Source organism: Anguilla rostrata, chromosome 3 (assembly GCF_018555375.3).
Source record: "Anguilla rostrata isolate EN2019 chromosome 3, ASM1855537v3, whole genome shotgun sequence".
Lineage (NCBI taxonomy): Eukaryota > Metazoa > Chordata > Actinopteri > Anguilliformes > Anguillidae > Anguilla > Anguilla rostrata.
In genome coordinates, this window is record NC_057935.1 from 3,986,941 (window position 1) to 4,010,156 (window position 23,216).

Sequence of the window (23,216 nt, forward strand, 5' to 3'; positions counted from 1 at the left end):
TTCCATTTAAGCGAAGCACAGACCCCATCAGCGGACTCTGTGACCTTTGGTGCTCGGCTATCGAACCGAAAATTCATTATAAATGGTCTGAAAATGTCCCTTTAGAGTCAGTTTGCTGATCAGAATGTTAATGCTCAAGAGAAACTCAGCATTTGTAGCTGGTTGTACTTCTACACATTATGACAGAGCAACAGCTCTGAACTTAAGGTCTGTTGGTAGTTTATGGTTGGAAACTGTAGGAAAAGTCTTTAAAACAAACTTGTGTTCAATCAAGACTAAAGCTTGGATACTCAAATCTGACCCTCGACTCCAAATTTCAGAACATTTTTTTCCTACTGGTTGTGCAGACGGTCTTCACAATCGACTCCCAGGTAAAGGGAGGGTTGAAAACCAGCAGTTGTCGGGCTTCGAGGACCGTGATGAGTAACGGGGGACTAGAAGCATCACAGTTGGTATCTAAATTGTTGAAGGTTTCCGGTGAAAGTTCGTGCCAATGAATGTTTAGTCCTTGTGAAACTGATTGGAAGCAGAGCCATACAAAGTGCCAACATGAGCAGAGCATCAATCGGTGTCAATTGGGAACTCCCAATGGTGGGGGGGAATATCCGTCCAGGCAGGACTTCTTAAATTGCTACACACGCCTGGGTAGGCATCGTATATAAACTGTATATCAACAAATAGCCTAGCGTCCCTCCTGCCACTGTCGTCTTTTGTTTAGAATCCATCATATGGTCACCTCATTAAAAGCTTTTGTGAAAAGCCGTGCCCATTGGCAGTTTGTTGGCAAGACGACGGTTTTAAAAAGCTTTTGAAGATGGTCCAGTGAACAAATTTACTCACTCAAGTGCCAACTAGCCTTTAGCAGGGTCCTGTCTATTTGTTTTGACTTAACCAATTTCTTCATCCTGTTGATAAAGTGCTTGATTGAGATGTTAAAACGGAATTGCAATTAAAAGACAAAAGGATGAGAAGTTTTCGTGCAACAATTTCTCATTTTAATGAGAACAAGTAAAAAAAAAAAAACAAATAGACAGTGCTCAACACATTTCCTAATCTATTTAGTGCATAATGGTTAAAACAATCCAGTGTCATGAAAAAGGTAATTGTGTGGAAAATTAAACTATATACAGAAGTGCAAAAGATAAAAGAAAATAAAAATAACACCAGCCCAGAGAAGGGCGCTTCTGGCTACCAGAGCAAGTCATGTCGCAGGGTCTGGCCTCATCTGCTCCCTGCACAGTACATTAGTCTTCCAACGGAGGAACAGCCATCTCTCATTCACACAACACAGAGGAGTGCAAGTATTTCAAATAAAATCTGTTACTTAAAATTAAAACGATAATAAAAAAAAAATAAAACACGACCACAGACTGAAAGACCACACAAATGGTGAACCGTAAACGCAAACGGTAAAAATTCGGGGACGCGGGCGGGCGCCGGCACGGACGCACACGTGCGCGTCAGGGCTGAGCGAGGTGCTTGAGAATGCGTTCGGCAGCCACCCGCTGTACCTCCCCCCGCAGCAAGGGGGCGCTGGTGCCCGGCAGGATCTGGGCCACGCCGCTGAAGGGCACGGGGAGCCCCGGGACCAGCACCCTGTAGGCGAAGTAGAGGAAGCCGTCGGCGCCGGCGTGGAGGAACTGCAGGTCGTACAGGGGGGGCCCCACTCTGAAGACCTCGCAGACTCGCAGCAGAAGGGCCACGGCGTCCGTCGACGCCGGGACGTCCCGCCTGGGCGCGGGAGGGGGGCAGCCGGCGACCGGGGACAAGCCGGGGGTCAGGAGGCTCAGGAGGTTCTCCTGGGGGGGGGGAGGAGGGGGGCGGTCGCGATCCAGGGGGCGGAAGGGCGGCAGAGGACACGGTTTGGGGAAGCCCTTCGTGGCAGGGAAGGGTTCCCCCGCCTCTTCATCCTCGTCCTCGTCCTGCTTGGGCTTGTTGGAGAAGCTGAACCACTTCACCGTGATGATTATTCCAAATTTCCTCTTAAAAGCTGACGAGCGAGAGGGCGAGAGGGAGAGGGGAGTTGTTTGTTATAAGGTTGCACAAAAAACGTGGTCAACTCCCCAAAACTTCCATTCGCTCCCTGAGAAAAAACGTCACCCCACCATTGGGAATCTTCGACTGAAGCATCTGTTGGTACTTCATTTTGAAATTTACATTTCAAGGCTAGAAGCTTCTAGACGCCCCCCTGACACACAGAGGAAGTGTTTAAAAAGCACTGTGCAAGTTATAACCAAGTCCTACCCACTAGAGATCGCAATCGAATTTGCAGAACAAATTAAAATTTAACAAGACTAAGACATGCAACACCACAGCAGCCTACGAGACTCAAAGACCACTGAGAAATTACACTGCAACACTACAAATTATACGTACGCTGTACATACTAGAGGTGTAAACTTCAAGCTTCACCACGATAGGATACAATTTTGATTTTGAGGCCGGGGTGGCAGTGTAGTAAAATGGGTAAGGAGCTGGTCTTGTAACCCAGAGGTTGCAGGTATGTTTGATGCAGGTTTGTTGTATGAGTGACAATGTACGATTTGCATGTGTTGTATGTGTTTTCGCAAAATTAGATTGATTAAATCTAACCATTGCCCTTTGAACCAAACTTTATAATTGATCAGGTTACACCTTCAGCACCTGGCCCTCCATGCATCCAGACCCACCTTCACAGATGACCTTCTTGGCCATGGAGGCGTTGTAGTGGGAGGTGTAGTGCACGATGGCGGTAACCTTCTTCCCGCCCTTCCCGAATTTCAGGGAGACGGACTCCACCCCCTCCGACAGGCCGCGGAGGACCTGGAGCAGCCTCTCCCGGTCCACCCCGGCGGGCAGGTCGCCCAGGCAGAGCTGCCTCTTCTCCGTGCTCCGGCGCACGGTCAGCGGCGCCCCCTGCTGGAGCTGGTGCTGGTGCAGGCAGCGGATGGCGGCCGCGGCGCTCTGCGGGTCGCGGTACTTGGCGTAGGCGAAGCCGCGGTTCTGGCCGCTGAAGTTCATCATCAGGCGGAACTCGTAGAGCGGGCCCACGCTCTGGAAGAGGGGGATCAGCTTGTCCTCGTAGACGTCCCGCGGGATCTGGCTGATGAAGACCTCGCACCCGGGTCCTGGTGCCGGACCGGTCCAGTCTGGGGGTGAAGTGGGGGGGGGGGGGTACCATCAATTTGCTCTTTTATCATTTTATGCCCAACAAAGCAGCCCCACCCAAATTCAATGAATCTGTGTACAACCGTCTTCCAACCGTCTTAGTCTATAAGCCTAATGAGCCTGAACTGTAATGCCCATGTAGATCTGATTATGCGTACTCAGCTTAATATTTATTGAGCAGAGAGAATTTTATATCGTCTGTAGCATGTTCCATGCTGTTACAGAACAAAGTCTGGCATAACCCAATTAGCAAAGCAATTAGTTTAAATCTCAGCAATAAAATAATTTGTAATGGACTTTGAAATGTTAGGAAAGCTCTGCGACAGCATACCACGTTAAATAGTTGAATAAATACTTCTTTCCAATTCATGGCTCCAGGAAGGAAACGTAGTTAAAAAGTATTTTCATTTTTTCCCTAAATCAGTCACTCTGCTACATATGTAACAATAAGCAGTAGAGGAAATTTAAGATTATAAAACGATATTTTTCGAAGACCAGTAGCTTGCTCCTGTGAGTGATAAGGGGTTTATTAGAATAGGCGGTTAGCAGTGCGTCATTGCGCGTGGTTGACTGACCGGGAGGTGGCCCGCCATACTTCCGCTGACCGTTGACTTGGACTAGTTTGATGGCAGTCCTTTGCACCCATGACTCCAAAGAGGCCAGGTTCTCCTGGTTCAGGATCTTCAGAGAGGCAGAAAGAATAAGAAACCAACATCCTGCGTCCACCAGGATCCACGCCCTCAAAATAAAAACGTTGAGCATATACTACAATGTACACATTGTTTCCCAGCGATTTCACGTCATATGAACTCGTCACCAATCTTAACAGAAAAGACGTAGAGGTACTGGTCGACTATAATGTCTGATGTAATTCTCTGTTCTGGATTATCAGACAATAAAAAACATTGTGTATATCGCTCTGTCGAAATGCTGAATCCAGGTAACCGAATCACACCAGCAAGCCACGACACAGCCGCCCTAAAATCACTGCAATGGCTGCCTATTACTCATACGAGGTGATCAGCATGGGGTTAATTAAGCGTTTTTAATGCTTTACAAATATACACATATCGAAATTCGAGGATATTCAAGATTGCTGTTTATCAAAGACAGGCTAAACAACTGGTTTTTCGTTTGGGTAGCATTATTTTACTATAGCTTAATAACATTATTACTAGGATATAAAGTAGTTCCAATATTATAACATGCCATGCTCGCTGTCATACTAATGTTTCCAACTGGATGCCCAAACCAGAAACGTTTTCGTTTTATAATGTCCTCCGAAACTGTTCGTTTATTATACGGGCCTGCAACCCTGGATCTGGACAGGCTCTAAGATGCGCCGGTTTTTTTTTCCAGCTTTTAAAATATAAATTAGCAACAGGTTCAGACCCAATTAAGCCGGCAAGAAAACCAATCAAATACTTTCCCTGAGTAACGATGAAAACGAGCAGCCCCTTTCGCTCTACAGGTGCAGTGTTGCATATCCAAGATATATTGCATGAACCAAAACGTCGCTCCTGAACAGTCTTCTGCATGAACAAAGCTTCAATTTTCCGTTTCAATTCAAGTTCACAGTTGAAAGCACCAAACTAATTCACAACTATCCGGGTATCATGGTGCTAGTCATTTTCCGTTTAGTTGCGCAACTGCAAAGTTTTGGTGTGAAACTACCAAAACCTCGCCATGCTTGCAGCATTAAGTAGACAAAATCAGCTTGAAGTCGTTCGTAAAAGCTACTCCTGTTTGTTGGGTTTTCATGTTCGAACACATAGTAGCCTAAACCACTTTTTCATAAAGTAAGTTTATTTAAAAACACACAGACAGCGAATTGGGAGTTTTTTTTAAAGTTCGATATTTCGTGCGACGTTCGTCCTGAAACCGAGGCGTAGACGCTGAACTGCATTTCCAAACTGCGTATAATTAGGCCAATTTTAGTGTAGCGCGGAGAGCAGCCGTACGCGAAAGGGGCGCCTTGATGGCTGCTCGTGTGCGCGCTTTTCGTACGGCGAGGCGTCATTCGCTTCGCAAAATGTATGCTTCAGCACTTTTTAGTTGTGTTATTGTTAACATGAATATCTTGTTTTCTGTGTTTTATTGTTATTACACTTTGCGGTTGATTGTGTTCTGTGTCGGAATCGCTATGTCTCAATCCGGCTACGTTGACCCCTTCGGGACAAATAAAGTTGTATTCTGTTATAAACTAATGTTAAATCCAACAACTCCATTCAACCAGATTAGTCCAATTACACTTTTTTTTTTTACAATAAACTCATGTTAAATAAACACGTGCGTCTAATTACAGCCGTCCCTCAATCTTACAAAAATGGAATCAAACTTTTTGCTTGCATGGAAAATAGCTACTTTCACCAAACATGGTGTACAACCTATCGCATACAAATATTAAAATAGCTGTAATGGCATCGTGAAAGTAATACTTTTAAACGTTTTTTTCCAACATCCAGAAGGCCATCGCGACAGTAACAATACCAACTTGGAGCACAGCCTACAAGAACTAAGGAAAACAACTTGTCAGGAAAACACTTCTAATTTATATTACCGAATATGTAATGGAACACAACGCTGCTTACTGTAAACTGTACTGCGAATAATTTTTACGCACCTGCTTTCGCTGGACTTCCATCGTGATTTCTTCGGGTTCGTAGTAGTCTGCTTTCTACTCGTTTGGTAGAAAATACTATTATTTTTTGCTCCAGAGACGAGAAATCACTGTCTGCAACCCCGTGACCTTACTTTCTAAAGGCTAATTGGATGGTCAGTGGTAATTGAGGCGGAATCTACGAAGAACTCCACTATTAGTTTTTTTTTTTGTTTGCTTAGCAGTTTTATAATATTACACAAGCCATATTTAAACTAACAAACAGCCAATGCATAATCAAAATAATTATCGACGTGTTCTGTAGGCCACACTAAACACTTTCAATGAAAGTGTAGGTATAATTGTAAAATCAAGGGAGGATGTATTTGGTTTGGATGGGGGGAAACACTTTTAAATTTCAAAAGGCAAAAATAATCAGGGTAAAGTTGTTTCTGTCGCCTGAACAGTATGTCGTTGCTGGCCTATAGTTACGTAGGTCTGTTGTCGTGCGTTTGGAATTATGTCCGTGTTTATTATTGAATGGATCCAAAATAGTGGTAAATAGATAGGACTTGTTGCTGGCTATATATATTTCTAATGTATAGTACTGATTTGAAATGAATCATTCCAATGAAAAAAATATTAGTCCGTTTACATAGTTTAACTGACTGCGCCGCTGAAAGTCTGATTAACGCGGTAGCAGAAATTACGTCAACAGACTGAAATAATGTCACTGGCGCAAGTCAATTTAGGTTTCTGTATTGCTAACACGACGAGCTTTATACCACTTTCTCGAACAGAATAGGTTTTCATGAACTCTGGATATATGTATTTTATTAAATTAAGATATGTATACGTGCATGGACATATATTTGTTTTGAATATCTCTCCTGATTGATTCATCACTCACTGAACAAACCTCACGTTGTGTCTTTCTCAGATAGGACTGCATGACTGAATACCATGAACAATTTTTCAAGTAGTTTCACACTGATTTTGCAAACATGAAGGCTGTATCATTTCCTTCCGTGGGTGGATTTTGTCCACCCATCCTCTTGGCCAGGGTTGCGAGGGGATTGGAGCCTATCCCAGCAGACATTGGGCAGGAATACCCCCTGGATCCTAGGCCGCCAGTCCATCACGCATTCATGCACAAAGGTCAATTTAAGATTCTCCAGTTAACCTAACCTGCATGTTTACGGACTGTGGGAGGAAACTGGAGTACGCAGAGGAAACCCACGCGGACGGGCGGAAGACGTGCAAAACCTTCACAGAAAGGCCCTCGGCCCGGGATTCAAACCCAGTACCTTCTTACTCTGTGGTGACAGCGATACTTAGTGCACCTCCACGCCGCGCCAGATGGACTTTGTTCTCACTTTAAAGTGAGCAGCCCGTTCAGATGCAGAGAAGCCAGGTGATCCGTTCACTGTACAATCAACAACTGCTTCAATTGATTAATTGAGCGCTGAGTAGCAATGACAACCTACACAACCTTGTAGCTCTCCAAGGGAAGAGTGAATACCAGTGGTTGAGAGTGTGTTTTAAGCACACTGTCTAACCTGGGTTGCCTGGGTCCAGACCTTTGAATCCTGCCCACTGGAGATGGAAATGGAGTGTAACAAGTTGACAATTCTCTCTGATATCAGGCTATAACCTGGGCCTTTGTTTCATGAAGCAGGATTACTGAGTTAGCCGGATAACTGCGCTGAGCAAAACCCAGAACCCTCCCAAATCTGGAACATGGACTTAAGTAAAAAGAGCTGTTCTCTGGTTTATTCTGTGTAGTCATCCAGCTAACTCAGTAATCCTGTGGGGTAGTTCACAAAGCAGTATTACCGAGTTAGCTGGATGACTGCGTTGAGTAAAACCTGGAACAGCCCTGTTTAGTTAAATACCCCCCTGGTCTGTGAACTCTGTGGGAAAGGTATTCCTCTATTTCAGTGAGAGTTTAGTTTTAGCTTATAGGCAAACTAGATGTCCTCTTTCTCCTGGACATTTTTTCTTTTTGGAGCCAAAAATATCAATCCAGACAGGATTTCTATAAATTCCTAAAATGTCTGTCTGCTTAGCTTTTGCTCATTCCTTAGACTGATTATAAACCCTCCTGCATCTACCCTCGTTTTTTGAAAATTCAATATATGGTAATCCCCATTTAACTCAAATTCATCTCTGTCTTCTTGATCAGCTAATAGAACCCAGCCTTGAGTATCTTTAATAATCCACAGCATTAATCTGTTTTAGAATGTAAAAACCCAAATCAGTGGTGGGCCAGGAGGGGTTGTACCCTAGTGTCTGTTTTTGGATTTCATGTCTACTTCTGCTTTTTATTATTTGATTAGTCCAATCTTTTAATAATGGGTATTTTGGGTATTTTTATTTTTTTATAAGTTCATGAATGACATCTGAAGACTGTTCTTGTGTACCAGCATAAAACATTTTATTACGGTTTTATCTACAGTTAAACCAGCATAAGTGTATTCACAAAAACTGCCTGGTCCTATCAAAAACATACACTAACACAACATAGAACATCCACAGAAATAATACATATTTTTTAAACTCCAGGAAGTTAACTATACCTTTAGCAGTCAATGACAGAAGAAGGGTTTACGTTTCTTTTCTTTTTTTGTTGAGATTATGATTTCATTTTTGAATAGGAGATCAAACCAGCATAATTGCAGCTAATTACCTCTCGCCAAACATTGGAATTTGTGATTGTTTAAATAGTTTTAATTTTGTATAACACTGCGGTTTTGCTCAGCCAGTTCCAGCTCCGTGTCGTCTATCCAAATGTTTGTCTTCTTGACAAAATATTTGCGGAGCAAAATTGAGAACTTTGACGAAGAGAGGGATTTTCAGAAATGCACCACCGTGTGTTATTTACTTCCAAGGGAGGCTTCTGGAACAGGAACGGCCCGGTCCCAAGATTTAAGGGTCGGCGTGCCATCTACCAAGTTCCCGGGTTGGCAGAGCTTCGTCTATGGTTCCAACACGGCGCTGACAGGTTCACACTTCAGCGTTTGCTTTGCCACAGAAAAGGTCAAAGCTGTATGATCTTCCCTATGCTTGAATGTCGGATCTGAGCCACATCATGAACCTTATAAAAACCGACTGACATGTTGGTCACCAGTCGGCACCCTGAGCCGAACCAGAGGAGGATGGGTTTCCCCCTTTGAGCCTGGTTCCTTCCAGGGTTTCTTCCCATCTGCCACAGGGAGTTTTTCCTTGCCACTGTTGCCTTAGGCTTGCTCCTGTGGGGGTTTAGGCCAGGGTTGTCTGTAAAGCGTATTGTGACAACTGCTGTAAAATACGCTATACAAATAAAATTTGAGTGATTGATTGATTGGATTGCTGGTGGGCGCGGACGGGCGGGCATTGGCAGGTGGTGTTGCGGGCAGCCGTAGGCACATGGGTGCCGGGCTCCTTGTCTCCATGTGCTCCCGTGTGCTTGTGGCTGCTTGTGATGCTACTTGTTTTGCCTGCTTGTCTGTGCTTACGTGCCTCGTGTGTTCTTCTATGCTGCTCGTAATGCATCTTGTTATTGCTCAGTAGTTTCACTCACTCATCTGCGCTCATGTGTTTTGTATGCTCTTTTATGCTGCTTGTAATGCTTCTTGTCAATGGTTGCATTTTTTTTTTTTTTACTCATTTGTCTGTGCTTATGTGTCATGTGTGTTCTTTTATGTTCCTTAAACCATCAAGCCTGCCCAGGGACTACAGATGAAAATTAGCCTGTGTGGCTACATCTGGTACGTTTACATGGTGCATCTTAAGTTCTCATGTTTATTAATGTGCAGTGTCCCTTTCTTAAATAAAATAAACCTTAGAAATAAACCTTAAAGGTTGACTATCGCTCTCCCTCGGCTTTAATTTGCTGAAATGGGTTTCCTGGTGCATTCGTCCCAGGCAATAAACACCGTTCAAAAATAATGAAGTGGTTCGCATTCAGAGATGAATTTAATGACTTGTGGATTTTACTATGCGCACGGAGCATCTTAGCCAGAGGTTTCTTCAGTGCCTTGTGGGACAGGGTGGATTGTGCAGGAGAGCATTTATAATTCACTGAGATAACAGGTGTCACATATGTTCCATATTCCTTCATGGGTTCCTTAACAAGCAGATAAAAAAAAGAAAAAAAAAACAATTGTCAGAACATCAGGTATGAGCCATTCATAAGTCGGAAGAGAATGTACCTGCTTTGAAAAGATTAAAAGAGTGAAAGAACAAATAACTCAAAAGCTCAAGATGAATACATTTCACTATTAAGACATCAGAGGTTAACAGTTGGTAATGAAATGTATTTCAGTAATTAGAGTAGTCTTCTGTTAATAATATAAGGCTAGGGATGAGAATACCATTGAACAAATCACAGTGTGGGGCACTTGTAAATCAGAAGACATTTCATTTCGTAAGTTAACGAACAGAGCGTCTGCTTAAATATTCACACAGAATTACTACATAAATGAGAAATCCATCACTGCGTGCATACAGTAACTTCTGCACCGTCTGACTTCATGTAAACTTCATAAGTGTCCCTTCACGTGTAGAGTGTTTTGCATCTTCAGAAATTACAAATGAGTCTTCAGGATTCTGCATGGTGTACCTTGGCTAGACCTTCCCTCAATGTCATATTGGCTTCTATTGACCCTATTGAATAATTTAAAATCCAATCAGTATTAAGTGGATTATTTCATTACGAATTACACAATTTCAGACTTACTGAACCATTAAATGTTTATACATCATTATTCACGGTGTCTTTCAATAACATTACGTCAAATAATTTAGAACAGCACTTTTGCTGTAATTGTTCTTGTCAGTCTCGAATGTTACTTTTTAAAGTGAACTCTTAGTAGTATTCTCTCTTTTATCATTTATTTTTTAAATTTTTGGAGTGGAGTCAGGTCATAGCCATATTTCAGTCCAACTGAATTATATGCATAGATGTTGTATAAGTACATAAGAAAAAAAACAAAAGAAAAAAACAAATAAATAAAAGGGCGTTTCTATTTCTTTGAGATAAATTCAATGACAGAAGTTTTTTAAGTGCTGTTCGAAAATGTAAAATCTTTACATTATAGTCTCTTTTCAGGCGAACCTGTCGGGGATTAGTACAACACTGGAATTCTATTTTTTCCACATAATGTTTGTTATGTGTTCATTAAAGAAGACGTTGTATCTTTGTTTAAAATCATTTCCGTGAAGGGCATTGTTAGTAATCCCCACCCATAAAAATAAAAAACAAAAAATATTGACGCAACTGAACAAGACTGGGCGCGTTAGTTCAGGAAATATTAATGACTGACTTTCAAACCGACCAATAGGCGGCGAAGGGGTCGCATCTGGATACGTAGCTGTAGAAATGACGTCTGCCCGTAAACGACGTGCGATTGGGTGTTTTTTGGCGAGACATTTAAAATGATCTCTCTCCATTGTTAAATGGTTTCTTTTACAGGAAGGGCAGAGTGGACTTCCTAAAAGGTGAGTCTGGAAAACTTTTGACCAGAAACATTAGCTAGTGTGAAAAGCTTTAAAGTTGAGTAAACCTAAAATATCATCATGTTGAGGACTCGGTTATGACCATCGCTACATATTGATTAATTCGACAGCTAGTTTACTGAACTTTATTGCAGTTGCTTGCTACAGTGTAACTTTCCTGTGTTGCAATGTAAGGAGCCTCCCGGGATTCAGGGGGAACAGTTTGATAAATAAATAGATCATTTAAGGACACCAGTCGGTAATTCGCGGGATATAGTTATCCATGTTTTCTCCCTTGAGACCTATGTGTCTCCGTAGTGGTATTGTCCTCGCTAGCTAACTACTAGTGGTATCAATGCGTGCTTGTCGTATTGCCAAATCGTGCAAATATGTTGCATTCGCGACAACAGGAGTGTCCTGTTATTTTATTTGTACGGGAGTAGTTCGATCGTGTCATGTCAGATAATCGATCCAATGAAATTACAACTATCCAGGCATCCTTGAATTCTCATCATCCTCGTATATGTTAAAAAATGTTCTTGGCTCTTCAAGCAGGGTCACTGAATGGTTTTATGTATATACATGCGTATGTTCGGTCATTCTAATCTTCGCTGTTTTGGTAAACACTGATCATTACCAGGGTGAGGGAGCTATAGGTAAGAGTTCTTCTCCAAAACAGAAGCGTGCACGTTTACGTTCAGCGCGTGGGGCCTGACATGTTTTTCGGTCTCCAGCTATGGCCGACGCCCTGGCTGCAGGTTCGGGCGCGTTCCCGCGGGGACCCCACTCCCCGGACCCCTTGTTGTCCCCAATGTCCAAGCTGGCTCACTGCTTCACGGGACTCGGCGCGACCCAGACCGGGTAAGTAGATCGGCATAAGTAACCCCTAAACATACCCCCACCGTTAAGGTTAACATATATCCAGATCTTGGAGTTCGTCTTGTGCAATCTCTTGGAAGAAAGCCAACATAGCCCGTAATATTACATCTAATTTACTTCAAATTCAAACAGTTTACTTCTGAGCTGAGTAGTCAACCTAAATGATTGAACCTGAAAATAAAGTATAAATGATCAACAGCATGGATGTATTGTAAAGTTACAAGTTATACGGTTTATTACCATCTGTTGTCTACAAAATAATCCCGTCTGCCATTTTAATTTCTGAGGGTCAATATTTTAACGCGGGGAACTTGAGGGTGCGTGGAGAGAGTGTGAGGGTGAGGCACCATTCCTTCACCCCAATGTTTAGGATGAACCCTAGCAAAGGATATAAAATGTCTTCTGCTGTGGTTCTCTCCCTCCCAGTGACACCCCCCGTCGTTGCCTGGACCTTTCTAACATCAGCACTGGAAGTGCCGACGTCGCCGTTGGACCAGAATCCCCATGCAGCGCACCTCTTTCAGGTAACATTAAAGCTCCTTTCATAACAATTCATATTCGTGACTGCCAGCTAATAGCTAACTGTTGCTTTCTACTCCTGACAGTGTAGAGGTGGATCTACAAATGCCTTGGTGATACTGGCTCATAACTAACTTTGTAAATTTGCCAGCTGTATTTTTTATTTAATAACCTTTAATTGATGCTTACAGGAGGTTAATTGCCAGGTGAGAATGAGACATTTTAAAGTTGAGCCATTTTTATATTTCTTTGTTTTGTCGTAAATGGCAGCAATCATGGCACACTTCCTGTGTTACTGTTGTACTTGATTTACCTGGTTTTGGGCTTCCTGTGATCTGCTGTGCCTGTCACTCTTCCGTAGACCACGCCCAGTCTCCACAGCAGGACTCACCTGTGCCCAGGTAACATTACCTCCTACAGCACAACACGATCTCATAGAGAGATCTTCAGGTGCAGTGTGAGAAATTTAAAAAGCAGATTTGAAAAAAAAAAAAGCAGTTAAAATCTGTTTAAAAAATCTAAATGGAGATGCACAGGCCCACGAGAACAGTTATACCAGATTTAAAAACGGCAGTTGTAGCCTCTCCTCTGACGCGGCTAGGAATTGAACTCCTGAGATTTGGAACAGAACAGCTGTTTTTGAAGGGTGGAGGCGAGACTCTTCGGTCACTTTCATCCCCAGCCTCCTGTTCCTCATCTCCCCTTCCCCTGATTCAATGAGTTATGTGGAACCCAAGGAAGTTGAACCCGAGACTGGATATTTTCCAAGTTTCATGGGTCTTGCACCTGTTTATGCAAACCTTTGAGCATGATTCACTGTTGAGCTGCCAGCTCTGTGTCATTCATAAAAATACATTTATTCCTTTGATTTGCAGACACGTTTGCACAAGAGAACTTAATAATGTTGTATTCTTTCTCTATGCATGAGCAACAGTGTCCTTCTGTTGGAGAATTACTTGAGTTAACCCCACAACCTTCCGGTTAGAAGCTCCATTTTTATTACTATAGAAATGTGCTGCTATTTAAAAAGTACAGGATATCTTATTTCGAATCTCGTAGTGCTGCAATCTTTAATTAAAAGTTATCTCACCTCGATTCTGTGGAGGATTTTCTTGCCAAAATAAAACTAAAAGTACATCAAGACATAAATAGATGAATTATTTGTGTAATATATCTATAAAAATATATAATTTTATGTGAAAATATATGAATAAATAAATGAAATGATAAATGGAAATGCTGTAGTGCTGACCCGATGATTGTCCCAGCAGTGAAACGGGGAATAATTGGTTGGCTCACAGTTTGACTTTCGTACAGTTTACCTTATCGCCACAGAGCTATATTGAGCAGAAGTAACTCTTTGAAAACAAGACTCGTGTTTTGCTTTTCGCTAACAAGAGTCCTGGACCTCTGACCTTCATGGAGCTTTACCCACAAGCTCTACAAGATTAACCACTGGTTCAAATCTGCATGTGTCTGAGAGATGCCTATTTTGTTGCTGAATCTGTTGTTGGCCAGATTGAATTTATTTATTTATTTATTTATCTTTGCTTTTTCAGAAATAGCAGAATGAAGCGGCTCAAGTCTTTTCTGGTAAGGTGATGTCAGAGAGCAAGTGTTCATATCAGTGTCAGTGGACATCTGCCAGAGTCCTAATACATGCCTGTCTGCCTGTCTGCCTGTCTGCCTGTCTGCCTGTCTGTCTGTCTGTCTGTCTGTCTGTCTCTCTGTCTGTCTGTCTGAACCCAGCCTAGGCTGTTGTGCAGCAGTCCGAAGCCAAACTCTGACAGTCACCGGCAGGAGAGACCTCACGACACAAACAAGGAGAATGTGAGTGCGCACACGCACCCCCAAATTCACCTGCGCACACGCACCCTCCAAATTCACCTGCGCGCACGCACCCCCAAATTCACCTGCGACACGCACCCCAAATCACCTGCGCACACGCACCCCCAAATTCACCTGCGCAGCGCACCCCAAATCACCTGCGCACACGCACCCCAAATCACCTGCGCACACGCACCCCCAATTCACCTGCGCACACGCACCCCAAATTCACCTGCGCGCACGCACCCCCAAATTCACCTGCGCACACGCACCCCCAAATTCACCTGCGCACACGCACCCTCCAAATTCACCTGCGCACACGCACCCCCCAAATTCACCTGCGCACACGCACCCCCCAAATTCACCTGCGCGCACGCACCCCCAAATTCACCTGCGCGCACACCCCCAAATTCACCTGCGCAACAGGGGTTTTTTGTGTTGTGGTCTTGCTGTTTTATTGTAAAGGGTGAGAGCATTGGAAGGAACATATGACCTGCAGGTCTGAATGGTCTTAAAGACCCTGGACCTCCAGTCACATGGCTGCAGTTTGTTTTGGCAATGTAGTGGGTGTTTCAGATCTAACAATGGGCTTTCTTGGTCAGTCGGTCAGTCAACAGTAGGTGGTTGCTCTTATACGAGTTAAAAAGTTGATGAGTGGTCAGTTAAGCTGCCCACAGGTATTTGATCCATGGAAACCATTCTGTTGTCCTCAGCTCAAATCATTCTGAAATAGGTGCCTGTTGTTACATGTGAACCAGAAATGGTTCAGTTCCTATCGTGACCAGTAGATGGTGCTGTAGACTCTACTTTTTTTCTGGGAAATATAATGTTGCTCACTTCTCACAGAAAGGTTGTGAAAGTCCTCTATGGCATTGTCTCCTGGCTATTGCACAGTAAGCGCTTTGAATGGCGGATTAAAAAATACAAATACAAATAAGAGGATTTGTATTTTTCGATTTGTTACATGCATTATTTGCTTACATCAGGCATCACGTTTGATAAAAAATATAACAGAAACTGCTGTGCTCCTGCTTACTTTATCGCGGGATGAACTGAGTGTAAGTGCGAGCGGCGATCACGTCGCTGTACGGTGTCAGGAACGCGCCTCTAACCCGCTCAGGTGGCCACCTGGAGCGAGCGGCAGACCCAGGTGCAGTGCCTGCTGCAGGCCCCAGACCCACAGACAGAGGGCAGCAGCGAGCTGAGCGCCCTGGGCAGCCCCATCTCAGCCATGCCCCTCTCCCCCGCGGCGGACTTCCGGGGGGCCGACGACTCGGACGGCTTCATGGAGGTGCTGGAGGAGCAGGAAGTGGAGGTAACCGTGAGCAACCCGCCCCGAAGAAAGTCAGTCCGCAGCAGAGAAAGCCGTGTGCTCTAACCGCTCAGTAAGGGGGAAGAGCAGTGGACTGGTTTACTGCGCTGGTGCAGTTTTCAGATTAATCTCACAATGCAGGATGTGCAGGGCGTGGCTCCGGTGGGCTGCTTCCTGTAGTTTTTTTTTATCTGTAGTTTTGTGGGTTCAGTCTAATGCACATCCTCACCCAGGCTCTCTTTCTCTCTGTCTCTGTGTCTCTCTCTCTCTCTCTCTCTCTCTCTCTCTGTCCATTTGTCAGAGCTCGACCGCTGTCCGCATGTCCTCCAGCATGGCTCAACTGCTCTCTGACCCCCTGATGAACCAGGAAGTGGATTTCTCCTCTGTGAGTGTCGCCTGGATGCATGCACACACACACACACACACACACACACACACACGGCATGCACACGCAGACACTCGCATATGCACACGCGCACGCACGCATGCACATGCACACACATGCACTCGCTCTCTCACACACGTACACGCACCCTCTCTCCCTCACACACACACACACAAATAGGATGCTTGCTCTCCCTGGAGTTTGCCTTATTATTCCGCATGCTAGACATGCAATGCAAGCAATCATTGTTCTCTGCATATTACAGCTGGAATGCTGGCTCATTGCTTAGCGGATGTCCTTGGCTGATCTGGGGTAGCTCATAACGCTTGCAGCATCGCATCTCATACATTTTCTGGGCCAGTAAAGCTCAGGATTTTTACTGGACTTGTAAAGTAAAGGGGTTTGGTTGTATAACTGCTCAGCCCCACCCAACGTTTGCAGTCACATCCCTCCTGAGTCCAGAGTCCAGCATTCTCAACAATGAGCCACACAACCCACACTGATAAATTTTAATGAGCAGATTATATTCAAATGAGTATTTATAGTGAAACTAGGCCCGGTAAATATTGACAGCAGTGTATGAGCGCTGTGGGAGATCAGGTGAGAGCTGTGGCTGTAATGGCACCTCCTTGCCACCAGGTGTCAGTGTTCCAGCGGGAGGGTCGACGCCTGTTCCGCTCGCCCTCTATGCCCGAGCGGCTGGACCGGCCGCGCCTGAAGAGAGCCCCGCCCCCCCCGACGGCCGACCCGCCAATCAAGCGCCATAGAACTTTCCCCGCCATCACGGAGGAAGAAGGGACCCAGGACGGAGGAGAGAATGGAGGGACGGAGGGCAGGAAGAGGAGGGTGAGAGAGGGAGGGAGTGGAGGGAGAAGGAGGAGAGGAGTTTAAGGGCTGGGTTACTGTGGGAGAGGAGTGAGGGAAGAAAAAAGGAGAGATGGGTGAGTGTAAGAAGGCGCAGAAAGTAAAAGAGGAAAATAAGGTAGAGAGAAAATAAGTCTTAGGATGGTTAGAAGAGTGAGAATGAGGGAAGATAAGAAAGAGGTGTAGAGAGTGAGTGTGTAGTCAGGAATGAAGCAGGAGAGCAAGAGAAGGAGTGAGGGGCAGGGAAATGAGAGAGGGAGCGAGAAGGAGGGAAGTGAGGTGTTGTGAGTGGTTCTGTTTGAGTTACTGTCACATCTGAGGAGTAAACATCTTTCTGCAGTAATGTAGGCATGCCATGTGTTTGCCTTTGCTTTAATCTGTGTGTGTGTGTGTGTGTGTGTGTGTGTGTGTGCATGGGTGTCTGTCTGTGTGTGTGTGTGCATGGGTGTGTGTGTGTGTGTGTGTGTAACCCGTCTTCTCTCAGTATCTCTTGAAGAAGACTCACTCTCTCTGTGAGGTCACCCAGCACATGGGTGGGGACGGTGTGAATGCGGAGCTCATTGGTGACTTCAGCAAGGTGAGCCAATTACATACACCGTGAGTAAACTGTGAGTAAACTGTGAGTAAACTGTGAGTAGACCGTGAGTAAACCACGAGTAAACCGTGTGTAAACCATGTGTAAACAACGAGTGGCCCATGAGTAATCTCCCAGGGAATGCTGGGGACCAAGGATATATTCTGAAATCCTTGGAATGGTGTTTTTGGCCTAATCTTAAATTAATTTCTGATTGTGAATATACCATAACCCCATGTGCAAATACTACAATAACCCAATAAATACACCCTAACCCTACATGGTACTTGCTGGTAAGCAGTATGTAAACTGTGTGCAAACTGTGTGTAAGGTGTGTGCAAACTGTGTGTAAGCTGTGTGCTGCGTAGTGTGTAAACTGTGTGTAAGCTGTGTGCTGCGTAGTGTGTAAGGTGTGTGCTTTGCAGATGTTAGACCAGGATAGTGTTCATTGTTCTCAGCTAGAAATAGCTGTACAAAATAAGTAATTGTACCTTACTGAACCCGTGTTCAGCAGTTGTCTACGATCATGAAAATGCACTTCTTGTACGTCGCTTTGGATAAAAGCGTCTGCCAAATGAATGTAATGTGTGTGTAAACTGTGTGTAAGGTGTGTGTTGCTCTGTCTCAGGTGTACGCTCTGCCCACTGTGATGGGGAGACACGAGGACCTGAAGTACGTCACTGCGGACACAGTGAGTGAGATCCCCACAGAGATACTCCTCAACTAAATACTGCCTGTGTGAGCCCAGTCACCTGAGTGTGTGCTGCTGTCTTATCTAAAAGGTCTCCCTGTGTTTCTCTCTCTCTCTATCTCTCTCTCTGCCAATCTTTCTCTCTCTTTCCCTCCCTCTGTTTATCTCTCTCCCTCTCTCTCTCTGTATTTCTGTATGCCGATCTCTTTCTCTCTCTTTCTCTCCCTCTCTCTCTGTCTCCCTCACTTTCTCTTTCTCTCCTTCTCTCTGTCTGCCGATCTCTTTCTCTCCCTGTCTCTCTGTCTCCCTCACTTTCCCTCCCTCGCTCTCCCTCTCTCTGTCTGCCAATCTCTTTCTCCCCCCCTCCCTCTCTCTCACACGCAGATGTGTGCCCTGCTGAGTGGGGAGTTCAGCAGCCTCATCGAGTCCTTTGTGGTGGTGGACTGTCGCTACCCTTACGAGTTTGAGGGAGGCCACATCAAGGTGAGAGACCGGGAGGGGAGGGGCGGGGCGGGGCGGGGCGGGGCGAGGAGGGGAGGGGTGGGGCTGGTTTCGGCTGCGAGGCTCTGGCTCTGCGGCGGCCGCTGACTGACACCGCGTCTGTCCACAGGGGGCACTAAACCTGCCCAACACGGACGAGGCGGTGGCTCACCTGCTGAGGCAGAGGCTGCAGGCCCGTTGCCCCGAGAAACGGCTGATTCTGGTGCTGCACTGCGAGTTCTCCTCTGAGAGAGCGCCGAGAACGTGAGGGGACATGACACACACACGCATATATACACACACACACACACACACACACACGCATATATACACACATACACACACACCACGCACACACACACACACACCACGCACATACACACACATACACACACACCACGCACACATACACACACGCACACACACGCATATATACACACACACACACCCACACACACACGCATATATACACACACACACGCATATACACACACACACACACACACACACACACACACACACACACCACGCGCATACACACAAAACAAGTGCGCACACACACACACACACACATCACATGCATACACACAAAACAAGTAAACACACACACACACCTCACACACACACACATGCATACACACACATACGTACACTGTGCATCTCTGTGTTGTGCTCTGTTCTGTAGGTGCAGACTGTTGCGAAGACAGGACCGCAGTTTGAATGAGTATCCTGCTCTGATCTACCCAGAGGTCTATGTGCTCAAGGGTGGATACAGGGACTTCTACCACCTCTACAGGGTAAGAGCGCTCCTGCTAATGCCTGTATACAGGGACTTCCACCACCTCTATAGGGCATGGGCACTCCCACTAATGCCTGTATACAGGGACTTCCACCACCTCTATAGGGCAAGAGCTCTCCCACTAATGCTAATGCATGTATACAGGGACTTCCACCACCTCTATAGCGCAAGAGCTCTCCCACTAATGCTAATGCATGTATACAGGGACTTCTGCCACCTCTATAGGGCAAGAGCTCTCCCACTAATGCTAATGCATGTATACAGGGACTTCTGCCACCTCTATAGGGCAAGAGAGCTTGTGCTAATGCTAATTGCTGTATTTGGCTATTTGAGATCCACTAGGAAGGCTCACAGACCCCTGCGCTTTCTTCTCTTTTCCCACAGCTTGTTACTTGCTCCCTCTCTCTCTCTCTCTCTCTCCCGTTTCCCATCTATTCTCATTTCAGTTAGACGACGCTTTACGGCCACAAGACGTATATTTGGGAGCCGGTGCCAAAGCACGATATACATTTACTCAAATTAAGACGCGGAACGCACAGTGATTTCAGCAATGATCAGTACAGTAATCAGTAACAGTGCGGCACAACAGCCTGACCGCAGTAAAAAATGTACCCGCGGCGGCACAACAGTAACTTTTCGGCTATTATATCCTGGAAAGCAGCCCAACGACTCCGCAGCGGCGGCGCGATAAAAAGTGGTGCTTGACATCACGCGCTCGTCCGTGCGCTCTCCTGGATCGATAGCCAGGGGTCCAGTTATGAGCGCTGACGTATGATTGGGCAGTCCACACTAGAGACCAGGGGGGAAAACAAAAAAAAAAAAAACAGGAAAAAAAAAGCAAGTGCTTATTATTATGTAGGTGTTCAGGACCCAGTAATGATTATAATTGCTATTTAAAATAGTTCAAATTGGGGTCTTATGGGGATTTATGTTGCAGAAAAATTAGCTACATTGTTCCACACGTTAGTTATTTATATATATTCTTTTTGTTTTATAATGTGGTTTATTTCTGTTGCCAGTTGTGAAGCAGTTGTGAGCGTGGGGTGTGTGTGTGCGTGCGTGTAAGGTGAAAACATTCTGGACCCACACTAGAGAAAAATTTCTGGCCTGGGTACTTTGGTTTATTGACTCCTGTATTGTATGGTATATAATTGGAGTTGTTTTAAGTGTTTTCTGAAGTTGAGCTGTCTTTAATTGAAAATCAAATTGGATGTCCTCTTAATGCATTCCTTTGTGCATTATTTCGGGTATTCCTGTGGGCTTGCAAGATGTTTGCCTTACAGAATTAAGGCATTCTGAATTACAGCTCGATTTTTATCCCAGTTCTTTATTCTTGCTAAGTCTTGTTGACTGGGTTGAACCCATATTTTGAATCTTGAATATTTTACAATAAAGATGAAAGTATGATGCAAGATGAAAGTATGAAAGTATTTTAGCCCAAACTTGAAGTTAATGTTTTTGCATAGACAGCTCTGCAGGCCTTTTTCTTTTAATACGCAAATAGGCTCTTGACAGAGTAAAGCATTGTGTACTTTCCTGAGGTCTTGCCTTTTTTTTTTTTTTTTGGAACTCATTAATCTTTGTCTTTTAAAAAAAAAAAAAAAAAAAATTGTGCCAGGGCCAGGTTCTGACAGCACTGCTTAAGGTGGTGCAGATTGTGCTTTAGCCCTGCACACGCAGGTGGGTGACAGCCCCAGATCACCTGCGTGAGGAGGGATTTAACCTGTGTGTCATGTAGAGTGAGACAGGAACAAGGCTTAATCACAACTTCTCTTGTGCTCATTTTGATGATGTCTCTCTCCCCCTCTCTTTGTACCTCTTTCTCTCTGTCTATCTGTCTCTCTTTCACTGTCTCTCCCTCTCTTTGTACCTCTCTCTCCCTCTCTGTACCTCTGTCTGTCTCTCTTTTTCCCCTCCTTCTCTTCATCGTCCTCCTCCTCTCTCTCTCTCTCTCTCTCTCTCTCTCTCTCAGCATCTCTGTGAGCCGCAGTCGTACTGCCCAATGCACCACGAGGATCACCGGGACGAGCTGCTTCGGTTTCGCACCAACAGCAGAGCCTCCGCCGAGGAGCGCCGCCGTCGCGAGCACATCACCCGCCTCATCAAGCTCTGAGCCAATCGAAACACTGCCTGTCACCATCGCTTTCCAAGCGGGTTGGGACAGCTCTTTACGTGCACACGCTGAAGGCGGAGTGTACCGTCATGAACTGATACTTGAAACGGGACCTTTATGTCCATGACATCGCACAGGCGGATGTGCTTTCCTTTGTGAGGTCATCGGTGAGGGGGAGTGACTTGGGGGGTGAGCAGGCCCGCCCCTTTTTTTAGACCGCCAATCATCGCGAAACCAAAACTTGACCAAAACGACTGCCTCTTCGTGCCTTCCTTATGGGTTTTTTTTTTTTTAACATTTTTTTTTAATTTTCATTTTTAAGGTGTGGATGGCGGCTTTAACACAGGGGACTGTGCAGATTTCTGAAAGTGCTACGCTGCCATGACAACCGCGTTCCGCAAACAGCAGACCGTAATGGGGCCGTCCCGCCTGTTTGTTCCTCTCCTCTGTTTCGTCTCTTCGCCCCGCCTGACCCTCCCAGAAATGGGAATTTCAGATGCAATCCACCGCGCCGCCTTCCCCCCTGGCAGAAATGGTGGTTGTCGTGGTGCAGTGGAGCAGGAATGCTAATACCTGGCAGCGCAGGGAAAACTACGCGGTGGACGTGGTTTGGGAATGTCTCTGAACTCCGAGCTGGACGTCCCGTCGGGGAAAAGGGCTGAAGATCAGCTCGTTTTAGTTTTATGATTTGAGAGAGGGAACATAAGAGAGAGAGAGAGCAGAGAGAGAGAAGAGATTTTACTCTTGAATTTGATTTGAATGTTTTATCCTGTTTTCAGAATTTCTACTCTGTCAGTTTTCTGCTAATGCTTCCATTTATTATTTTTTCCATTAAAAACAACCATTTTTATTCTGGTTTTCAATGTTTTGTTCGAGACAGACTGTGTGTGTTTTGAAAGCAGTGTGAGTCACGCAGAGTGGCTCTAATGAGAGAAGATGGGAGTAAAGTCACCGTCTCCAGAAATGGATGAACGTGAACAGCCACGCACACGGGCACACAGGCGCGTGCACACACACGTGCACGCACACGGGCACACAGGCGCGTGCACGCACACAGGGGCACACAGGCGCATGCACACACATGCACGCACACGTGCACTCGGATCACGGAATTCAGTAATTCGGCAGAAAGTGTCGTTTTTACTCTTTGAGGTCCAGTGAAGAGAGGGGGCAGAAGGGAAGGATAGAAAGAGAAAGGGGGGGGGAGCCCGATGTGAGGAACGGAGGGAGACGGTGTTTGGGCGCGTAGCGGGCGGCAGTGAGCGGGGAGCCCTGGTGTCTGCCGCGGCGGTGCCGAGCCACCGAGCCGGGGTTCGAACGCCGCAGCTGGAGCGTTTTTGAGCGACGCGTCGCCTGACGAGGGCTTAGCTGTTAATTAACTTGCCTGATTGTCGCCACCGAACAAACAAACGGAGAGGGGAGGGGAGGGGTTGGTTGGGTGTTGGGGGGGGGGGGGGGGGGGGGGTGTGGCGGTTTGGAGGGGTTGGTTGGGTGTGGGGGTTTGGGGGGTTTGGTTGGGGTGGGGGGGACTTCAATGCTACGACATCGC

At 45.5% G+C, this 23,216-nt stretch overlaps 2 protein-coding genes across 3 annotated transcripts; one reads left to right on the plus strand and one right to left on the minus strand.

Annotated features, from left to right (window-relative positions):
- Nucleotides 1-972: 972 nt before the first annotated feature.
- Nucleotides 973-6,010, minus strand: dnd1 (DND microRNA-mediated repression inhibitor 1). 2 transcript variants are annotated; one of them, XM_064325542.1, is made up of 4 exons: nucleotides 5,771-6,010; nucleotides 3,723-3,828; nucleotides 2,670-3,128; nucleotides 973-1,990 (listed from the first exon to the last, which is right to left on the minus strand). In XM_064325542.1, the coding sequence occupies exons 1-4, from the start codon at nucleotides 5,789-5,791 to the stop codon at nucleotides 1,461-1,463; spliced, it is 1,116 nt and encodes a 371-aa protein (XP_064181612.1). In that variant the 5' UTR covers nucleotides 5,792-6,010; the 3' UTR covers nucleotides 973-1,460. The 2 variants fall into 2 exon arrangements, with proteins under 2 accessions (XP_064181612.1, XP_064181614.1); XM_064325544.1 differs by lacking the exon at nucleotides 5,771-6,010 and adding an exon at nucleotides 4,357-4,516.
- A 5,096-nt stretch (nucleotides 6,011-11,106) lies between these two features.
- LOC135249878 (M-phase inducer phosphatase 1-B-like) lies at nucleotides 11,107-22,517 on the plus strand. The gene is made up of 15 exons (XM_064325546.1): nucleotides 11,107-11,227; nucleotides 11,959-12,085; nucleotides 12,530-12,627; nucleotides 12,984-13,023; nucleotides 14,182-14,215; nucleotides 14,372-14,452; nucleotides 15,570-15,764; nucleotides 16,063-16,146; nucleotides 16,786-16,992; nucleotides 17,495-17,587; nucleotides 18,213-18,275; nucleotides 18,660-18,758; nucleotides 18,886-19,019; nucleotides 19,441-19,552; nucleotides 21,527-22,517. The coding sequence occupies exons 2-15, from the start codon at nucleotides 11,961-11,963 to the stop codon at nucleotides 21,665-21,667; spliced, it is 1,506 nt and encodes a 501-aa protein (XP_064181616.1). The 5' UTR covers nucleotides 11,107-11,227; nucleotides 11,959-11,960; the 3' UTR covers nucleotides 21,668-22,517.
- The last annotated feature ends 699 nt before the right edge of the window (nucleotides 22,518-23,216 follow it).

Coding starts and splice junctions, on each gene's coding strand:
- dnd1 (XM_064325542.1), bottom strand. CDS start 5,791: ATGGAAGTCCAGCGAAAGCAG. Junction 3,129..3,722: donor GTATGGCGGGCCACCTCCCG/GTCAGTCAACCA, acceptor CTTCACCCCCAG/ACTGGACCGGTCCGGCACCA. Junction 1,991..2,669: donor CAAGAAGGTCATCTGTGAAG/GTGGGTCTGGAT, acceptor CTCGCTCGTCAG/CTTTTAAGAGGAAATTTGGA.
- LOC135249878 (XM_064325546.1), top strand. CDS start 11,961: ATGGCCGACGCCCTGGCTGCAGGTTCGGGCGCGTTCCCGCGGGGACCC. Junction 12,628..12,983: donor ATGCAGCGCACCTCTTTCAG/GTAACATTAAAG, acceptor ACTCTTCCGTAG/ACCACGCCCAGTCTCCACAG. Junction 19,020..19,440: donor TCTGAGAGAGCGCCGAGAAC/GTGAGGGGACAT, acceptor TCTGTTCTGTAG/GTGCAGACTGTTGCGAAGAC.